The following is an 18498-nucleotide window of genomic DNA, read 5'->3' as shown; positions in this document are numbered from 1 at the left end:
AAAGAAAACAAAAATTACTGAACACGTACCAAAACCAACTACCAACATTTTTATAAAAATAGTGGTCTTTGTCGTCGTCGTCATCGTCATCACCAGCAGCACCATAGCCTCTATACCTATCTACCCCCGCCACAAAATTCAAGAAGTAGGAAAATATACAATAACTACAAAAACAAAAAAAAAAAAAAACAAGCCTGAAAATAAAACGGCAAAATTTTTGAGGCACATAACACAGTTTTACACCTCTTGGCCTGGTATAAAAAGCGAATGTAAGACCTCCAACCACACACAGTCGGTTTAAGCGTTTTGTAGTCGAAAGAGCCTTTTTTATTTTTAATTTGTCTCTTTTTTTATTATTTCTTGAAATAAATAAATTTATATATTTTTTATAAATTTTAAAAATGAATAAGTGTATGATTGTTTTTGTTGCCCTCTTTGGAGCCGGTATGTATCTAAAATAAAAAAAAATAAAACAAAATTCAAAAGTGTCATCACATCATCATCGTTTTAAACACACACAAAAATTTATGGGATTATCCTTGAACAGGAATTATTACCTTCTCTATAAAACTGGATATTTTATCAAGTGACTTTTTAATAAAATATAAACAAAAACTAAAAAAATTGTGAACATGAAAAAGGAAAAAAATCACAGTGAATTTTCTCGAACTGTCTGGAAATAATTTGTGATAGTGTTATTTTGACTCAGGTCTTGAATTTTTTTTGAAATGACCTGAAACTATCTGGAGAATTCTATTACGCCAAACGACAAATTTTGTGTTGTTCATTACTTTAATAAACTGTTCGTCTATTTAAAGAATTATTACATCAATTTAGTGTAAAAGTTCTTAGTTCTTATTATACGAAAAATTAATGGATTTATAGAAATAAAATGGATTTTCCCAGTTTTGAACATTGGATATTTTTAAGTTTTCCAAATAATCGAACTAATCTAAATTTCATATCGAGGATAATTGGAAAACATCAAATGAATGATTGTGCTCGAAATTCGAGGTCGCAAAGAAGTATCTAGAAATTCTTAGATCAATTTGTGCTATTTAGAATTTGACGCTTAAATTTTGGGAATGTCCTTCTACTTCTTAGTGCATTGATTTTTCACAAAAGTCTTCAAAGTTCCATTTTATTCACTTGCAAATAAATTTAAAATCTTGTTTTCATTAAATTTAATAATAGTGGACTTTAATTTGGACTGAATACATAAGGATACTTGCAGACCTTCAAAAACTTCTGATATTCAAGGGACCATAAGGATACTTGCAGACCTTCAAAAACTTCTGATATTCAAGGAACCAAATGAAAAAAATTACTCATTTTGATTACGTGTCCAAATTTAATACAAAATTTCAGTGAACAATTATTCGTCATTATGAGAAATTGTTAGAAGAAAAAGCACAAACAAAATTTGTTAAATTCAATTACCTTAAAATTTTCGTTGAATAATTTCCAAAAAAATCCAATATTTTTCACTAAATTTTGTATTCCCCAAAAATGCAAATGCCAACAACTTCAACATTTTAAATTATAATTTCTTTTTAATGTTACTAAAAAAATTGTCTCAATAATTTAGTTTAAATTAAAAAGAAAAAAATATGTTTAAAAATATTTTTTCAATTTTAACAAAAATGTTTTCAAACGTAAAATTTTTCTATGCAGTTGAGATACTGTATCTCAAATTAAACACGTATGCCTCTAACTATATTAAAAATTGCAAATTTCTTGCGTAAAAAAATAAATATGCAAATTATGTGTCTGTACCAACGTCTAAAAAAAAAACTAATAATAACATTTATATTGATTTAATGTATCTATACGTGTACATATTATTATTATTATTATACTGTTGCAGGTACAACATATTTTTGTATCTTTTTTGTTGTTGCTTTCGAGGACGTGTTTTGTATCTGAACGCATTTTGCAAGTTATTTTTGTATAGAAAGTGATTGTGAAATCTCTATAATGGAATTTGTATATCGATAGCAGGTTGATGGACCAATTATGATGTTTATTTTTTTATAAGCGACCGATATGACAGAAGTTTCAAGTTTTACTTAAAGTTTCATGAACGTATTTATTAAAACAACAAACAAGATTGTTGCAATGAAGAAATTTAATGATGGAATTTTTATAAAATTTGTTTTGCAAACACATCAAAGTTATTCGAAAATTATGTCCACGTGACTTAAGTCAAAGTTTTCACATTACGAATAGGGTGTAAATCTTCTGTATTTTACTGTTTTGTCTTTGGATTTCTGACAACACAAAATTAATGGCACACCATTTAAAAAAAATCTTTTTCAAACTATTTACGTAATGTACTAAGCTAAGAAGATTTGTCTTGATTTCTGACATTTCAAATTTATAGATCTCTTCTCCAGACTAAGGATTGTTTGCTCTGTTGTCCTGTTCCTGAACTGTCACTTTTTAGACGTGTTCAAATGCACAGTTTTTTATAGCAATGGATTAAAGTATTAAAATAGCTACAAAATTGCTTAACATTTCGAAAATTCCTAAGAAATACAATTGTAAACACTTATCATTTAATTTTTAAGGAAAATTTTCGTAGTCATCAAATCACATCAAAAATTTTGTAACTTTCCATAAAATCTACATTTTTCATTTAAATTGATTTGCAATGTTTATTTCAATATTAATTTATTTACGGAGTGCATAAATTTTAACCTTAATGAGTTATCTCATCATCTGAACTAGTTTCAATCATAAAATTGTCAACATTTTAGCCTTCAAATAAAAAAGTAAAACATCAATAAGATTTGTAACTTTTTATGAAGATGAAGTAATAAATGTATGGAATTTAAAAACAAAAGTTGCCGGCTTAATACATATAAAGATCCTGGTACAATGTGGTGTGACATTGGCATACTTATTATCTTTATACCTACATATTTATGAAAACCTGAAATTTAAAACTGGAAATGATCTATAAAAAATATATACGTATATTAAAAACCCCCGTAGCAACTATTAAATACGTTTAATTTTTAAGTAACGCACATTCTCAACTTTATTGCGACGACCATTCGATGATCATGATCAAGTGTTATGATATAGTTCAGATATTGAAAGAAAATAATGTCTCATGTTCAACAAGTTGCGTACAATTGCTTCAGGGGTGGTTTTTAATTATATTCAAGACATTTCAAAATGGTTTGAATGGCATTTATAACATTTATCAGCAAACAAGGTGAAAAATGTTGTTTAACTATTATAATTCTTCTCACAATTTGCAACACTTAATGTCAATATTTTTAGTAAGTTAAGGAAATAATTTCAATCATTTACATAAGTAGACACAAAGTTTCAATGTTGAAACATCAAAGGTAACAAGAATTATAGAGTACATATTATACGCCAAGATCAAGAACTCGTTAGGAATGAAATCATGGAAATTGTAATTTAATTATCTCTTACCTTATTAATTTTTGAACTCAACGAGTAACCAATAGGAACACTGCTTATCTTCTGCTGTATTTTTTTTAGCTTAGAGTGCCTTCAAATATAATTTTTTAAGTATTTGAACAATTTCGAAACAGTTTTGTCATTTTTGTACTGCTTTGATATCATATTCTTCTTTTTTTTCTCCTCTTTCTACTTCATCATCATTACATTCTTCTTCTTTTTCTTCTTTTTCTTCTTGTTCATCATCTTCTTTTCTTCACCATCATTCTTCTTCGTCTTTTTATTCTTCATCATTATCATTATCATCTTTGCCTTCTTCTTTACCTTCTTTACCTTCTTTACCTTCTTTACCTTCCTTATCTTCTTTACCAGCTTTACCTTCCTTACCTTTTTTCCCTTCTTTACCTCTTTATCTTCTTTACCTTATTTACCTTCTGAACTTTTTTTACCTTCTTTACCTTCCTTACCTTCTTTACCTTTCTTACTTTGTTTCATTTCTTACCATTTTTACCTTCTTTCCCTTCTTTAACTTCTTTAACTTCTTTACCTTCTTTAACATCTTTACCTTCTTTACCTTCTTTACCTTCTTTACCTTCTTTAAATTCTTTACCTTCTTTAACATCTTTACCTTCTTTACCTTCTTTACCTTCTTTACCTTCTTTAAATTCTTTACCTTCTTTACCTTCTTTACCTTCTTTACCTGCTTTACCATCTTTACCTTCTTTACCTGCTTTACCTTACTTACTATCTTTCTCTTCTAATCCTTCTTCAACTTATTGTTCTTTTTCATCATCATCACTATCATCTTCGTCTTCTTTGTTCCCTTTTTCTTCTTTTTCTTTACCATTATCATTTTCGTCTTCCTCCTTCTACTTATTCTTTTTCGTCCTCTTCTTCTTCTTCATCAACATCATTATTATCTTTTTCTTCTTTTTTCTCTTCTTCTGTTTCTTAACAAAACAAATCCTTAAATTCATTTAAGACTCTTTATCAAGATATTCTCTCCTTTATTCTTTATTTCTTGATCTAAAGTAAACACGATAGTTGAACCTGAATTGAAAGAAAAAGTGATATTAACTAAACTTCTTCTCAACCTTCTCAACAAAATTAACCAATCCTTTTTTTCCTATTCGTAATCTTTTCGATAGAACTCCTTTTGTTAGTTTAGCAATCCTGGAAAATAAATCTCTTAATATTTTTAAGTTTAGATTATTACTTATTTTAATACTTTGATTCTCTTTGTGTTCTCCAATTATTTTTTTGTGTTTCCACCGTTAGCCTACGAACCTAAACAACAATTGTGCCTTAAGTCAAAATAGTTAAAAATTTTATCTTTCTGATTTATTTGAATTTTAGTAAGTTTAAAATCTTCTTAAAACTATGATCACTCATTTGGAGCTTGAGATCCACTAATATAATAGATTTCCTAAAGGTATTAAATACGAGTTTTAAATATTTGTATCGGACTTTTTGAGATGAAATTGAAATGAGGTACTAATGTATCTTGGTTAAACACCAAATTTTACGTTTAAACCTTGATCAGAAGTAATACGTCTTTTGCACCATTTTAATCAGTTTCTACTTCTACATAATTTCATTATGACTTCTTTAAAATTTGAGTAGTTTCAAGTTTCAACAGCTGTCAAACTTAGCTGTCATTTGGAGTGTCATATTATTGACACGCTAATGGATTGCATACTAACTTCAAAAGTAATGATTCATGCATAAACTCTTTAAATATAAAGCATCCTGTATCCTTTAATGTATCTACAAAAATAATGTAACCTGTTTGAAATATCTATCAATTTTAAAAAGTCACATTCTCACAGTTCGGCAATGTAGGCATTAAAAACAATCTGATCCCAAACAGCAACATTCTTTTTAATTCTGTCTGCGCACGTACTGATTTATAATAAGTACTTACTTATATAACTAAAATTATTTCAAATCCCACAACAATCTAATTTAAAAAACAAATAATGTATCTCAAGTGAAAGGTAAAAAAGTAGATTATGTATGCAATGCACTGCACGTGCAAACGCCCACAAAAGGTCTTTTATAGCCGCATTTGAAAAATACTCTTACTACAGTCAATTTCCTGAAATACTTATTTTGATAATTCATCACTGTCACCATAATAATATTCCTTATATTATTATTCCTCTTTCACCAAAAACATCAAAAAGTATCTCTTGCATAAAATGAAAAAAAAACACAAACAAAATACCGACAAAAGTCGTGCTTAAAATAGGGATTAACTTTAAATATATGAGACGAGAGTATGTTGTGGGTTTTGTGAAGATCTTTAAGCTTTTTGTTTATCTTCTTCATCAACATTACAATCTATCTTTCAGCAGAAAACTGTGTATGACTATGTATGTATCTTTTCTTAACATCTCTCTTTTTTTTAAGTTGTCGTCGATTACATAAGTCGTGATTTATCGATAAACCTTCAGTTTAAGTTTCAGCACAAGCCAAATAAAATTTCAACACAAAACCTTCAGCAACATCATAAACGAAACTCAAAACAAAAACATCAAAAACCAAACCAAAACAAAAAAAAAAGAAAGCCCATCATCATCTTGCATCGTGCATTAAGACGCTTATACTTCACTCAAGACTCTATCCCTCCTTTTCATCTCCCTCTTCCCCCGTACCCCACAGTTTTCCATAATCATTCAAGTTGAGAAGCATCACTTTTACTTTTCACGAATCGCTCGATCGGTTTTTATAGTCAAATATAAAAGCTAAAAAAAAAGAAACATCTGATACAGCTTGATCTAAATAATCTTGTATCTTTAATAATGCCACACCGCATATCCACAATAGTTCAATATACTTTTTGTATTATGAGGCGTTTGTACACGCCACACGATCACAAATGAAGCAAGTTCAATGATTTCTGTTTGTTAAGCTTCGTTCACACTAATTTGATGATTGGTAACAAAAACGCTAACCACATTTAACTCATGCCACAACAAACGAACTACATTATACACAAAATATTGATGTTGTTTTTAACTTAAACAAAAAAAATAACAACAATTACAAAATAAATATATAAAATTATAATTATTTTGTATTGTTTGTTATTATACAACATTAATGAACTTGACTGTGGCATTCCACATGAGTTAAAATTATTTTTATACCGCATTAAATTTAAACCTGTGAAGTGTTGTTGAGCTTCATTTTCTTTTTTCTTTAGTTTAAAAAATCATTACAAAACAGATTTTTTGAAAACTTACATATCTCTGTATGTAAAACTCATTTCCTTAATTCATGAAAATGGTAATTACATGAGGAGAAGAAAATTTTGCAACACACATGAACACACAGGGCAAAAGATATAACCATAAATAAAAATGAGAAAAACTAAAATAAAGTTGACAATTTTGTCGATGGTAGTTACTTTAAAAAAAATAAAACTTATCACAAGAACTTAACGAACGAAATTTGATCAAATGTGTCAAAAGTGACAGATCTATGTGGTATTTGTCAAAACTGATGTTTGAAAACAATTGATCAGCCATTTTGTCTTGATTTCATGCAATCAAAATTGGAGAATATACCAATTAAAAAAAGGTACTAAAGATGCGTCAAAAGAAAAATGACAGATGACATTTAATGAGTAATTTGACGGATGTGCAAACATAAATAAAAAGTGAAAAAAAACTAAATACAAGTTAGTTTTACAAATGTCAACTTATTGAATAGTTCTTAATCCCTGTCATGTTTCTTTCCAGTGACGCATGATGCACCACTTTTCCAAATCGCATACAATAATCTGATTTTATGGAGAAAATTACATTTTTAGAGTATTATCATATTTACAGATCTGTCAAAGTCATTAGTCATAATAAATAATGTATGTATTTTTTATATTTCATTAAAAAAAACTTAAAATTTTCTAAGAATCCATTATCAGACACATTAAGCTTAAAACAAGTTCGCAAACAAAAAACGCATCCAACGATTTTCAACATCACGTTTTATATAAAAAAAAAAACATTATACAGTTATCAGAAAATTCTCTATAATATGTTTTGTTGGGTGTTGTAGATGTGTACTTTTATTATTTCTTTTTTTTCTCTCTGTGCATATATATATGGCGTGAACAGTAATTACTTTCGCTTTTAATTGAAATGCAATGAGCACTAGGGCGTGTAACAACATTTTCACTTTATTTTATCTCTCAGTTATTTACGTTTTTTTTTTGTTGTATATTTCATGGTATTTTTTTGTGCGTGAAATATTACACATACACACACACTGATATTTTTATGTATTCAACATTATTATTAAGAGTGAACACAACAACAAAAATATATCCTTTTGAAACTGTATAAAATAAGAATAAATAAAAATATAAAAAATGTGCAAAAGTGCACAAGAAACAAAAATTAACTCAATGGATGCAAAATGTTCATCCTTATTTAACATTGCAGATTTTACAGTTATTTTTGTTGCTGTAGTTGTTTTTATTAAAAGTGTGTTGGTAGTTTTTCTTTATTAGAATTGAAGTAGCGTAAATGTTTAATGACTAGTATCTTTTTGAAGAGTATCATTCACACTTCAAAAATTCCATTCACGATCACAAAACATTAAATCTTTAATGTTTATATTCACGTTGGGCGCCATTTTTCTTTAAAAGGTGATAGGTTCCAAGCACTAAAATAAATATTAGCTACCTTGTACTTAAGTGTAAGTAGGTTTCTTGTACTTAAGTGTAAGTAGCATGAAAGAAATTGAAGGACATTTCTTGTGTTAACTTAACTTCTGTTTACTCAAACGTTGGGCGCCATTTATGTTAAATTGATTCATTTTAACAAACATTAAAAGTAAAAATAGGATTCACCACTTTATAAGTTCTTAACTAGTGCACAAAATATTTAAAAAAAACTCTTCTAATGCTCTTTTTGCCTTTTTTTAATTTATATTGCCCACGTTGGGCGCCATTTATGTGAAACATTAAAACTGACTTTTTATTTCTGATGTGCAATTTGTTTACACCATTCATTTTTGGAATGAAAATAAGTAAAAATGAACAATATTTTATCATCTTAAATCTTTTTAATTTCATTTCATACAAAAAAAAAGGAATTTTAGTTGAAAAATTCGAAATTTTATGAAAACCGATTCATTGAAATTTTGAGTTTCTCTGAAATATACATACATACAAAGCTGCAAATTATTAATAATTGACTAAAACAAATGGAAAGAAAGTCGTTCGAAATAATCTCGCATTGGGCGCCATTTAATATACTTTAGATTAAATGAAAATTAAACATGAAATCTGACCTTTTGCAGTATTCCATTTATTCCATTATGTATTTCATTGATTTTGAAGGTTAAAAATAGTTTTTACTGCCCATATCTGTCACCATGATGTTAACCTTTTCGATTTAAAGCGACAACGACAATATTGATATTTTCAGTTTATAAATACACCAAACATAATCTAGTTTTTTCTCTGTTGTGTTTAAATAAACTTCCTTCATAGAAAAACAAATTTATTAAATAATAAACAAAAATTAAAACAAACTTACCATAGGTATTTTCTCAGAATCCTTCAAATTATTAACATTTTATTTACCCTATAAAGCTAAATTCATCTATGAAAATAATTTATAAAGTAAAAGTTGTTGAACTAAATCTCATAGAACCCCTTTTTGTTCTTTTATCTCATTTAAGTTTCAAATGAATATTCAAACTAGTTTACCTTTTTTTTTTAATTTTAACATACATTGAACTTTTTTAACTAGTTCAAACTGCATAGAGTAATTTAAATTAATGTGACATAAGCAAAACATAGTGAAAAAAGAACAACAAAAACAAATCACACTATTACCTAGAAAAGTGTTCTAAAAATGGAGATACATTCTACATATTTATTACTCATATACAACTTTAGATCACATATTAATTTGAATTTTAAAATAATACACAAAATGTCAATTAATTCTATTTTTGCAAAATGTTGAGAATAATTATTATTTTGTTTTGTTTTGTCAGGGAAACAGGTTATTTAAAGTGCAAATGGAACTTCCGGTTCTTTTTGAAGTTGATAAAATTATATTAGTTGATTCAACTTTATTATAATTGCAATATTGTGACTTTTAACTAAACTTGTTTAGTTTTATGCGCATTAACAAATAATTACATAGTTGATTAATGACTCATGAGAAACTTATATTTAATTATTATAAGAAGCCAAGAAAGTAGAAGGTCATACAATTCATTGGTGAAACTTGAGAGAATTAGCATAGTTTCTGAATAGTACATTTGTTGGGCGCCATTTAAGAAAATTCGTTGTTTTTTAAGCAACAATCCATTAATTTTTAAAGTGAAATTTGACTTATGTTACATTTCTTGAAAATCTTACAGTTTTACTTAGTTTTGCCAACTATTCATAGGAGTTCAACAATCGTTGGGCGCCATTTAAAGATTTCTAGATTCACTAAGTTCTTATTAGGTTAGGTTACAGTGGCTGTCCAAGATGGAAACGGACACACTTAGGCCAGTTTAATGGCAAATTGTGATACCACATGAATCATGAGGCTTCCTCCTAAGCTCAATGGAACCAGTTAGAGACCCTTACGAAACGTGAGAGGCTGATTATACTGATATGATTTAGATCGTTTAGATCGTTAAAGAAGAATTCTCCTTGGCAATTCTTGAGTTTTCGAGCTAGAGCAAGGCATGTGCAGAGAAGATGAAGAACCGTTTCTTCCTCTTCCTCGTCCATACAGCTTCTGCAAAAGTTATTTGAGAATACGCCTAGTCTCGTGGCGTGCTTTCCTATTAGACAGTGTCCGGTTATGACACCTTTTATCGAGCTTATATGCGATCTGCTTAGAGAGAGCAAGCACCTTGAACGTTTTAAATCCAGTGTTGGCCACATGTTTTTTGTGACTTGACTCATGGTCATGTTGTTCCACCTGGTGCCTGCCCTCCTCACAGCGTCTTGCATTAGCAGCCGTTTACAAGTAGCGTTCCTGGCGAGTTCATCTGCCTTACAGTTACTCGGAATGTCTCTCTGCACCCAGCAAAGGTGAATATTAAACTGTTGCGCCATCTTCATAAGAGATGATCGACTGTTATGGACTGTTATAGAGTATGTGGAGACAGGGTCCAGAGATTTGATAGCGGCGTGGCTATCTGAGAAAATACAGATATCAGATGTTAATATCACGTTTTCTTTGAACCAGGACAAGACTTATTCCTTTATCGCCAAAAGTTCCACCTGGAACACGCTACAATGATTGGGAAGGCGAAATGAGAGACTTAATTTCAGTCGTTCAGAGTACACACCTCCACCAACTCCTTCTTTTGTTTTTGACCCATCTGAGTAAAAATGTATTGACTCATCCTCCAAGAATGTCCTATCCTCCCAAAAAGATCTGGGAGTTATAGAACTCTGGAAGTTTCTAACGAATTGCAGTTTGGGATGGTGTAGTCTGTTTGGATATATAAGTGGACTGAGTTTTTGTTAATATTTGATAAAAAAAAAATTTGTTGGGCGCCATTTACGGATTTTGTTTTCTTTCGTTAGATTGAAAGAATGTTTTTTCTCAATGCAAAACTTAATTTTGAATGATGTTGAATCACCAAGTACCAAAAACACCAAACATAGGTTCCATTTAAGCATCCAAAGTTAAGTGTTCCATCAAAAGATGAATATTCATCAAGATACGTCAAAGTAAGACCTTTGTTGGGCGCCATTTAAGGACATTCTTCTTTAAACGTTCTTTTTGATCAAATTTCATTTTAATTTTTATCTTTGTAAACTTCTAAAGCATATTCTTGATATTTCTCATAAATGTATGCGTTTCAAATGCATTTAAAGTGCATTATAAATCAAAATCTAATAAAAATAGTTGTTTGAATGAAAAAACTACATATATAGGTTTTTTTTCTTCAAAAGAATTTTATAGATCCCACATGACACTTCATATAAATACACATATGTATTTAGGTACATATGAAGTGAAGAGTGTGTACATATTATTCAATGCCTCCACAAGTAATGTTCCTTCGTTTAAATTTCATGCTACAACAAATAGAAATGAAGTATGAAACAGAAAGGTATGTGTTACATAGATAGATAGATAGATTTATATATAATATATATTATGAAGAGAGTACGCTTCAATGTGTCTCAATTGAAGCAATACTGCTTCATTGAAATCCGTTTTCAACATTTTCATCATCATCATCATCTTCGTCGTCGTAGTCGTCGTAGTCGTCGTAGTCGTCGTCGTTGCCGTTGTCGTTGTAGTAATTCTCGTCGTCATCGTAGTCATCATCAACATAGTTGAAAATTGATTGCTTTGGCCCATCTGTTATATTAAACAAAGATGATGGTACTTCCTTTATTCATTTTTAGCTTTTTTTCTTTTATTTTGCTTTGTATATATATAAAGATACTATAACCTATCTACACACAATTTCTATTGCAGAAATGAAAGTAAAATGTAAACAAATAAATATATATCTATCTATATCCTAATATATCAAAAGATATAGATATAATTGTATCTATATATCCTTTTGATGAAACACATGTTCTATTACTCACTGACATACATATATACAAGTATTTCAACTGGTACTATATTATATACTATACACCTTTGTATGTAGTTTTCGTGTATTTTATACGACAACGATATACGATATATTGATGATGATCAAGATGGAATTCAATTTGGATTTTATTTCGTACTTCATCGGGCTACAGAGATATGCTGTGCTTCAATTCTCTGCATATCCTTTATATGCATACCCACATAGTACACACAATATCATGCAAAAGGTGGAACATGTCAATGAATTGGGTCTTTCTTCCTTTTATTTTTTTATACTTCTACTACAATTTTTATCCTTTTCTTCTTCTTGTTTTTTATTGATAGAAAATTAAATGAAATGAAAGGATATGTAATTTAAAGACTGCAAAAGTAGAAAATATCCATATTTGAAGGCTTATGTGCGCTGAAGAAGAATTTTCATTGCTTTTTTTTCTGAATAAAAAAAAAAAAAAGAATACCGATATGAAAATAGAAAAAAAAAGAAGATTGACATTTTGTGTGGATAAAGGTAAAGGTGCTATAGTAGGTGTTATATTGTTGCGATATTTTCAATAAAATATGTATTTTCTTTTTTATAATACTTACATAAAAGTATGGTGAGATAGGTTATTTTGAGTACATTCGCATTGAATTACTTTCAGAATTTATTAATACATATAAATATAAGAAATAAAGCAGATTATGACGCAGGTAAGACTTTGACTTATATGGTTTTGACAGATGTGTTGAAAATTGGCGCCCAACATAAAACCAAACAAAAAGTTCAAGATTCAATTTGCTTACAAAATATTGTTGTGATTTTTGTGAAATGACAGTGTTTTTGAGTGTGAAGATTAAATAAAACAAAAAGGAAAAGAGGTTTTATGGTAATAAAAACACAAATCGTGAAATCAGTGTAATTCACACTAGATTCCCCCATTTCCGTTCTTTTCTTATACAATTTTTAATAATATTTTCTACAAAGCTATATTGTAAACTCTATCCTTTCCAATGGCTCCCAATATGAGTCTATTTTTAATTGGGTTTAAACACTTTGACAAAATGTGCATACTTTCTTTAGAAGAATTCATCAATAACTTACTTACTTACATAAAGTGGCGCTACAGTCCTGTGTGAACTAGGGCCTCACCCAACAAACTTCTCCATCTAGCTCAGTCCCTAGCTAGATGTCTCCAGTTTCGCGCTCCAAGTTGGGTGAGTTCACCTTCCACTTGTGCGTGCCACCTTACCGTAGATCACACGAAAAACTTTTTTCTCGGTGCTTTCATCTGGTTTTGTCATAGTCCATGCTTCTGCACCGTATAGAAGGACCGGGATGATAAGGCAAGAGTTATTCTGCGTTTGATCTCAGCGCTGGTGTTGTTTTCTGCGTTTACAGCAGAGCCTAGGTAGACGAAGTCCTTGACTACCTCAAAGTTACGTCTGTCGATGGTGACGTTTTGTCCAAGACGTCGGTATTGTATGTCCTTTTTTGACGACAGCATGCACTTTGTTTTGCCCTCATTAACCGTTAAACCCATTTTTGCCGCCACTGCCTCAATACTCACAAAAGCCCCATTGACATCACGCTGAGTTCTTTTGATTGTGTCAATGTCATCAGCATATGCCAGTAATTGGACAGACTTTTGAAAGAAAGTGCCTCTAGAGTTGACGTGTGAGCTGTGCACCATTCTTTCAAGCACGATGTAAAAAAAATCACATGACAGCGCATCACCTTGTCTAAAACCTTTTTTGACATCGAAAGGTTTTGTTAAGATGTTTCCAACCTTTATGGAGCAGCGTGAATTCTCCATGGTCATCCTGAACAAACGGACTAGTTTGGCAGGGATGCCAAAACTAGACATGGCTCTATACAGCTCGTCCCTTGTAGATGCTGTCGCATGTGGCTTTGAAATCGATGAAAAGATGGTGGGTGTCGATTTGGTGTTCTTAGATTTTTTCCAGGATCTTCCGTAATGTGAATATTTGATCAACTGTGGACTTTCCTGGTCTAAAACCACACTGATAAGTACACACAAAAAATCACATATTATGGTAGAGAAGAATTTATAGGCGATGTTAAGTAGACTGATTCCTCTATAGTTTGTGCAGTTTAGAGGGTCAATACTGAGGTTCCATTCATGGGGCATGCTTTCTTCCGACCATATCTTACAAATAAGTTTGTGCATGCTCGGCATTCAAGCCATCCGCGGCCTTATTAGACTTCAACTTAGATATGGAAATCTTTACTTCGTCTAAGTCGGGAGGACGGGATTGTTGGCTTTCGTCGTCTATGTTGATTGGATCATCCTGCCTGAGAGCGGAATTTAGTTCGTCGTACTTATGAATTTCATTTCACCTGTTCATAAAACTTTCGAACTCTCAACATATTCGACCGCACGCTTCTCATGCCCTCTCTTTTTTCGTCTGCGAAGTCGGCGTTCCGCTCGCCTCTTTTGCTCATAGATCTCATAAGAAGAATTTAGCAATAAGCCTTGTGAAATATACAATTTTTCAGGTCAATAGGCTGCAAAAGCATATATGAGAGATGACTTTGGAGGCATAACTACAAATAAACCATTTTGTTGGTTATAAGGAAGAATTCATTATTTGAACAAACAGTTTCATAACAGTCTTTTGTTATGCAGCCCTTCACAAAATATTAATCTCTGACCATAAATTTCTTCAAAACTTTCATTTCAGTTCAAATATTCAAACCAATTTTAAATGTCCCGGCATTGGGCGCCAATTTATTCTTTTTATTTATATAGCATTATAATTATTATGTAGTACCCTTTGAGTGATGGTTAGTGCAAAGGGCAGTGATGGCAGAGGTTTTGGTTCATTCAATGCCTGTGTCACCAAATTTTTGTTTTACTTGCATTGCCCCTTGCGAGGAAATGACAAATCCTCCAAGAGTAATTCTTGCCATGAAAAGTGCTTTCTCAATTAAGCCGTTCGGACTGATTATGAAATCTGTGTATTGGAAATAAGAAGTGAGATATAAATACAATTTGTACAAGCGAATATTTCATTCCAAACCATCTTTAAAAGACCCGCATTGGGCGCCATTTAATTTGATTGATTCGTGCTCATAAACTTGCGATAGAAATTCGTTTGGAATTATGAATGTAATTTTCATGGGACTTTATGTGATTCGATGTGTGTACATAATTAATTTAAAACCAATTTCAAAAGCCCAGATGTTGGGCGCCATTTTATTTCAAACTGCTTCAATTACTTATTACTTTTGTTTGAAATTGGAAAAGTATATGTATAAAGAAGTTTCTAACCTGTGATTTATTGTAATAACGTATTCATAATGTTAACAAACACTGTTATTTCCTCAAACCATTAATTTTCCATCTTATACTTCAGAAGTTCCCCCTTTGATGAATTAACATATTACATTTTTTTATTTGTATATTTCTTCTTTTCACTTTTGTTAAACGCATAGATAGCAATTTAACAGTAATTTATGTAAAATGCTAAACGTCAACGACCATTTATTTCTATTTTTATCTTTACTAAACGTCTATATCTCCAACAACTATAAATATAGTGTCAATAGGGAAATTCATATAAGAAACAACATTGCACTGACACAAGGTATACGTCTGTCTTTATGCAATGCCAATGCACCTTAAACAGTTTATGTAAAGTTGATGTGCCAATATTTTTACCTTTTAGAAAGAAGGGAGACATTTTTAAATACTTGGCGTTTTTCTTTTAAATGTTAAGGCAGGTAACACACCTAAAATCAAATAGGGTAATTTTGTTTTTAATTTTGTTTTTCAGTTTAACTCTCAAATGTCAAATAAAATTATAACCTTTCTAAATTGAAAAGTGACACTAATATAAATAATATACAATCAAAATTATAATTAATATTTTTGAATACATTTGTCTGTGTATGCTGTTTTTCACGACACGTGTGTTGAAGATTAAAATTATTTATATCAAACAAAAATTCATAAATATGAATAAAAATAAAATTAAAACAAAACAAACAAAATTTTAATAAATAAAAATAAAGAACTGTCTAGCATCAAAAATGTGCCATTAATTAATATTTAAATTGAAATATAATGGACATGCACAAAAAAAAATAAAACGCAAAAACTGAGAATCACATGTCCTGCTGTCAAATAAATGATGCATACCAGTTTTTAAACATTTTTTGTGTTTTTTTTTATCTCCACTCTCTATTTTTGACAGTTGTTGTTCTTTTTTAATATATTTATTATTTATTATTCCATTTTTTTGTAGAGTTTTGTATTTCAATTGAAATATCAACTAATTAAATCATGTTTTATTCAAAATCATCAACTCAACTGACAACAAAATGCAACATAATTATGGTCATAATGCATTGAATATTGGTTTAATTATTAATTTTAAATGCTAACTACGCATAAATAGCTTTATGTGCGTTTTCGATATAAGACAAAAAAAAAGAAGTGACATTCACTTGACAGAAATTAAGATAAATCTCCCGTTAAATTAAGCAAAAATGTCAATCGCTGCCGCGTCAGAAACACACACATTTCTTCTCTTTTTTTAAAGGTAAACAACTTCAACTTTTACGTGTTTTCCGCGTGAATTGAAATTCTTTCCACGAGAAAAGGTCAAATGTTGATGATGCGAGATGTGTGTGGAAACAAAACCGGCACATTTCATTAAATAACACGATAACAACATTGTTGACAACAACTTTGTTGCATAACAACTATTAATTTAACTACCTTACCTACAAACAACCTACCGGTCGGTAATTTAATCAAATTTTGGGTTAAAATCAATCCGATAATGTGGATGTGTAAATTTCAACAAATTGTTACGTCATTCGAAAAAATGTAAAAATTGGCATGACCCAAGGCGGTTTGGCGGCGGCTGAGGTATGGCATCGCATGGTACCACATATTTCTGGGTTAGTAAACCAAGATAACGAGTTTTTGTATATTTTTTTTCTTATTTTTTGAGAAGCTCATCTTCAGGCTGTATCGTATATCAAGATCCACATAGGGTCTCACTCATCAGAGAGACAGGTAACATTAAGCCGATAAAGCTGACTGCCTGCGTATTTTTATTGATTTTGTATTCAATTTGATTGGAATTCATTTTTTTTTTTTTTTTTTGATTATGTAACATGACCAAAACAAAAAACAAACCGGTAACACCGCCACTGACTGTTTTGTATATAAAAATCAAGAAGTAGTTTCTGAATATGCGGTATAATTTTTGTGTTTTTTGTTTTATCTGAGTCTGAGCCTGCTGTTTCACTTTCAATTGAATTTTTGTTTTGATTATTTTTTGTATATTCCCTCTGCTGATGTTTTTACTTAAAAATAAATAATAAAAAACAAAAACAAAACACAATTTTCAATTAAATAAAAACCATTGCATAAGCAAAGAAATAAACTTATTTAGCGCCTGTACCTACAGCAACCAACGAAAAAAAAAACACAAACAAAATAGAGGCTTACAAATCAAACTGTGCTTTGATGTGTGGTTGTTTACATTGAACAGTTTAAGAGAGTTAGTTCCAGGGAGTTAACCCACCTACCAACCTACCTGCAGGCTTAAGCCAACAACAGAGCACTTTATATTGACTGCAGAAAGTGGACGGAAATGGTAGCAACTACGGCGACGGACGGTGGCAGTGGTGATGGCGGCACACCTTATTTTTTCGTCAGTTGTTACACTACTGCTGGGGTGTATGTAACTTTGATTGGATTGTGGTACTACTAACTGGAAGCTAGCTTGCATTGGATTTGAATTTTGTTTTCCTTTTTTTTTAAAAAAAACAAACCCAACCATCTGAAACAATTTAACCAAGCTTATAGTTCGTTTAGTAGAGTTTTGGGATGCAGACCAGTAGTTTCTTTTTTTTTTAAATCTACTTCTTCTTATTTTTATTACTCGTTTGTAATTTTACACCAAACTCTGATGCTGGAGTTTTGTTGTTGTTGGAATGGTCTTATGTGCTGTTTACTCTGATGGAATTGAATGAAAATATGGAGGGCATGGGTATTAAAGAAACTTTCATTTTTCATATGCGAACATAAGATGCCAACTACACACAGAGCATCAGAGTGGAGTCGCCCCCGGGAGGAATAAGATTATAATGGTGCCACCACACAACATACCATTCCAATGCCATGCCACACCACATCACACCACAAACGTCTTCGTCGCGTCGTCGCTGTTATTATCCGATGCATTTGCGTAAGTCAGAGGCCTTGTTTGGGTTTTCATTGTCAGTTGGGATCGGTTTAAATATGATTGTAATATGAGGCGTTGTCATTCGTGTTGATGTTGGTAGTGGCCTTAGTTATTCGAGTGAAATGATGTTTTTTTTTGACATTGAAGTTGAAAGTCTGGCATAGATGTAGATACATCATTTGAGACTTCTCATCTACAATTGTATCCTATATACATACCATTTCATTCCATTTCAAATGAAATTTTTGGCAACACAAGTTTTCAA

At 30.6% G+C, this 18498-nt stretch overlaps 1 protein-coding gene across 2 annotated transcripts in view; it reads left to right on the top strand.

Moving 5' to 3' along the window:
• The first annotated feature begins 274 nt into the window (after positions 1-274).
• Positions 275-18498, top strand: part of LOC129938778 (protein obstructor-E) — a 39156-nt gene continuing 20932 nt past the window's right edge. The window contains exon 1 of one of the 2 annotated variants that reach the window (XM_056046522.1): positions 275-444. In XM_056046522.1, the coding sequence (XP_055902497.1) occupies positions 402-444 (43 nt within the window). In that variant the 5' untranslated portion in view covers positions 275-401. The remainder of the gene's footprint in view (positions 445-18498) is intronic. The other variant, XM_056046521.1, reaches the window with a different exon arrangement.

Source organism: Eupeodes corollae, chromosome 1, assembly GCF_945859685.1.
Source record: "Eupeodes corollae chromosome 1, idEupCoro1.1, whole genome shotgun sequence".
NCBI classification, from domain to species: domain Eukaryota; kingdom Metazoa; phylum Arthropoda; class Insecta; order Diptera; family Syrphidae; genus Eupeodes; species Eupeodes corollae.
This window is presented reverse-complemented; position numbering and strand designations above follow the sequence as displayed.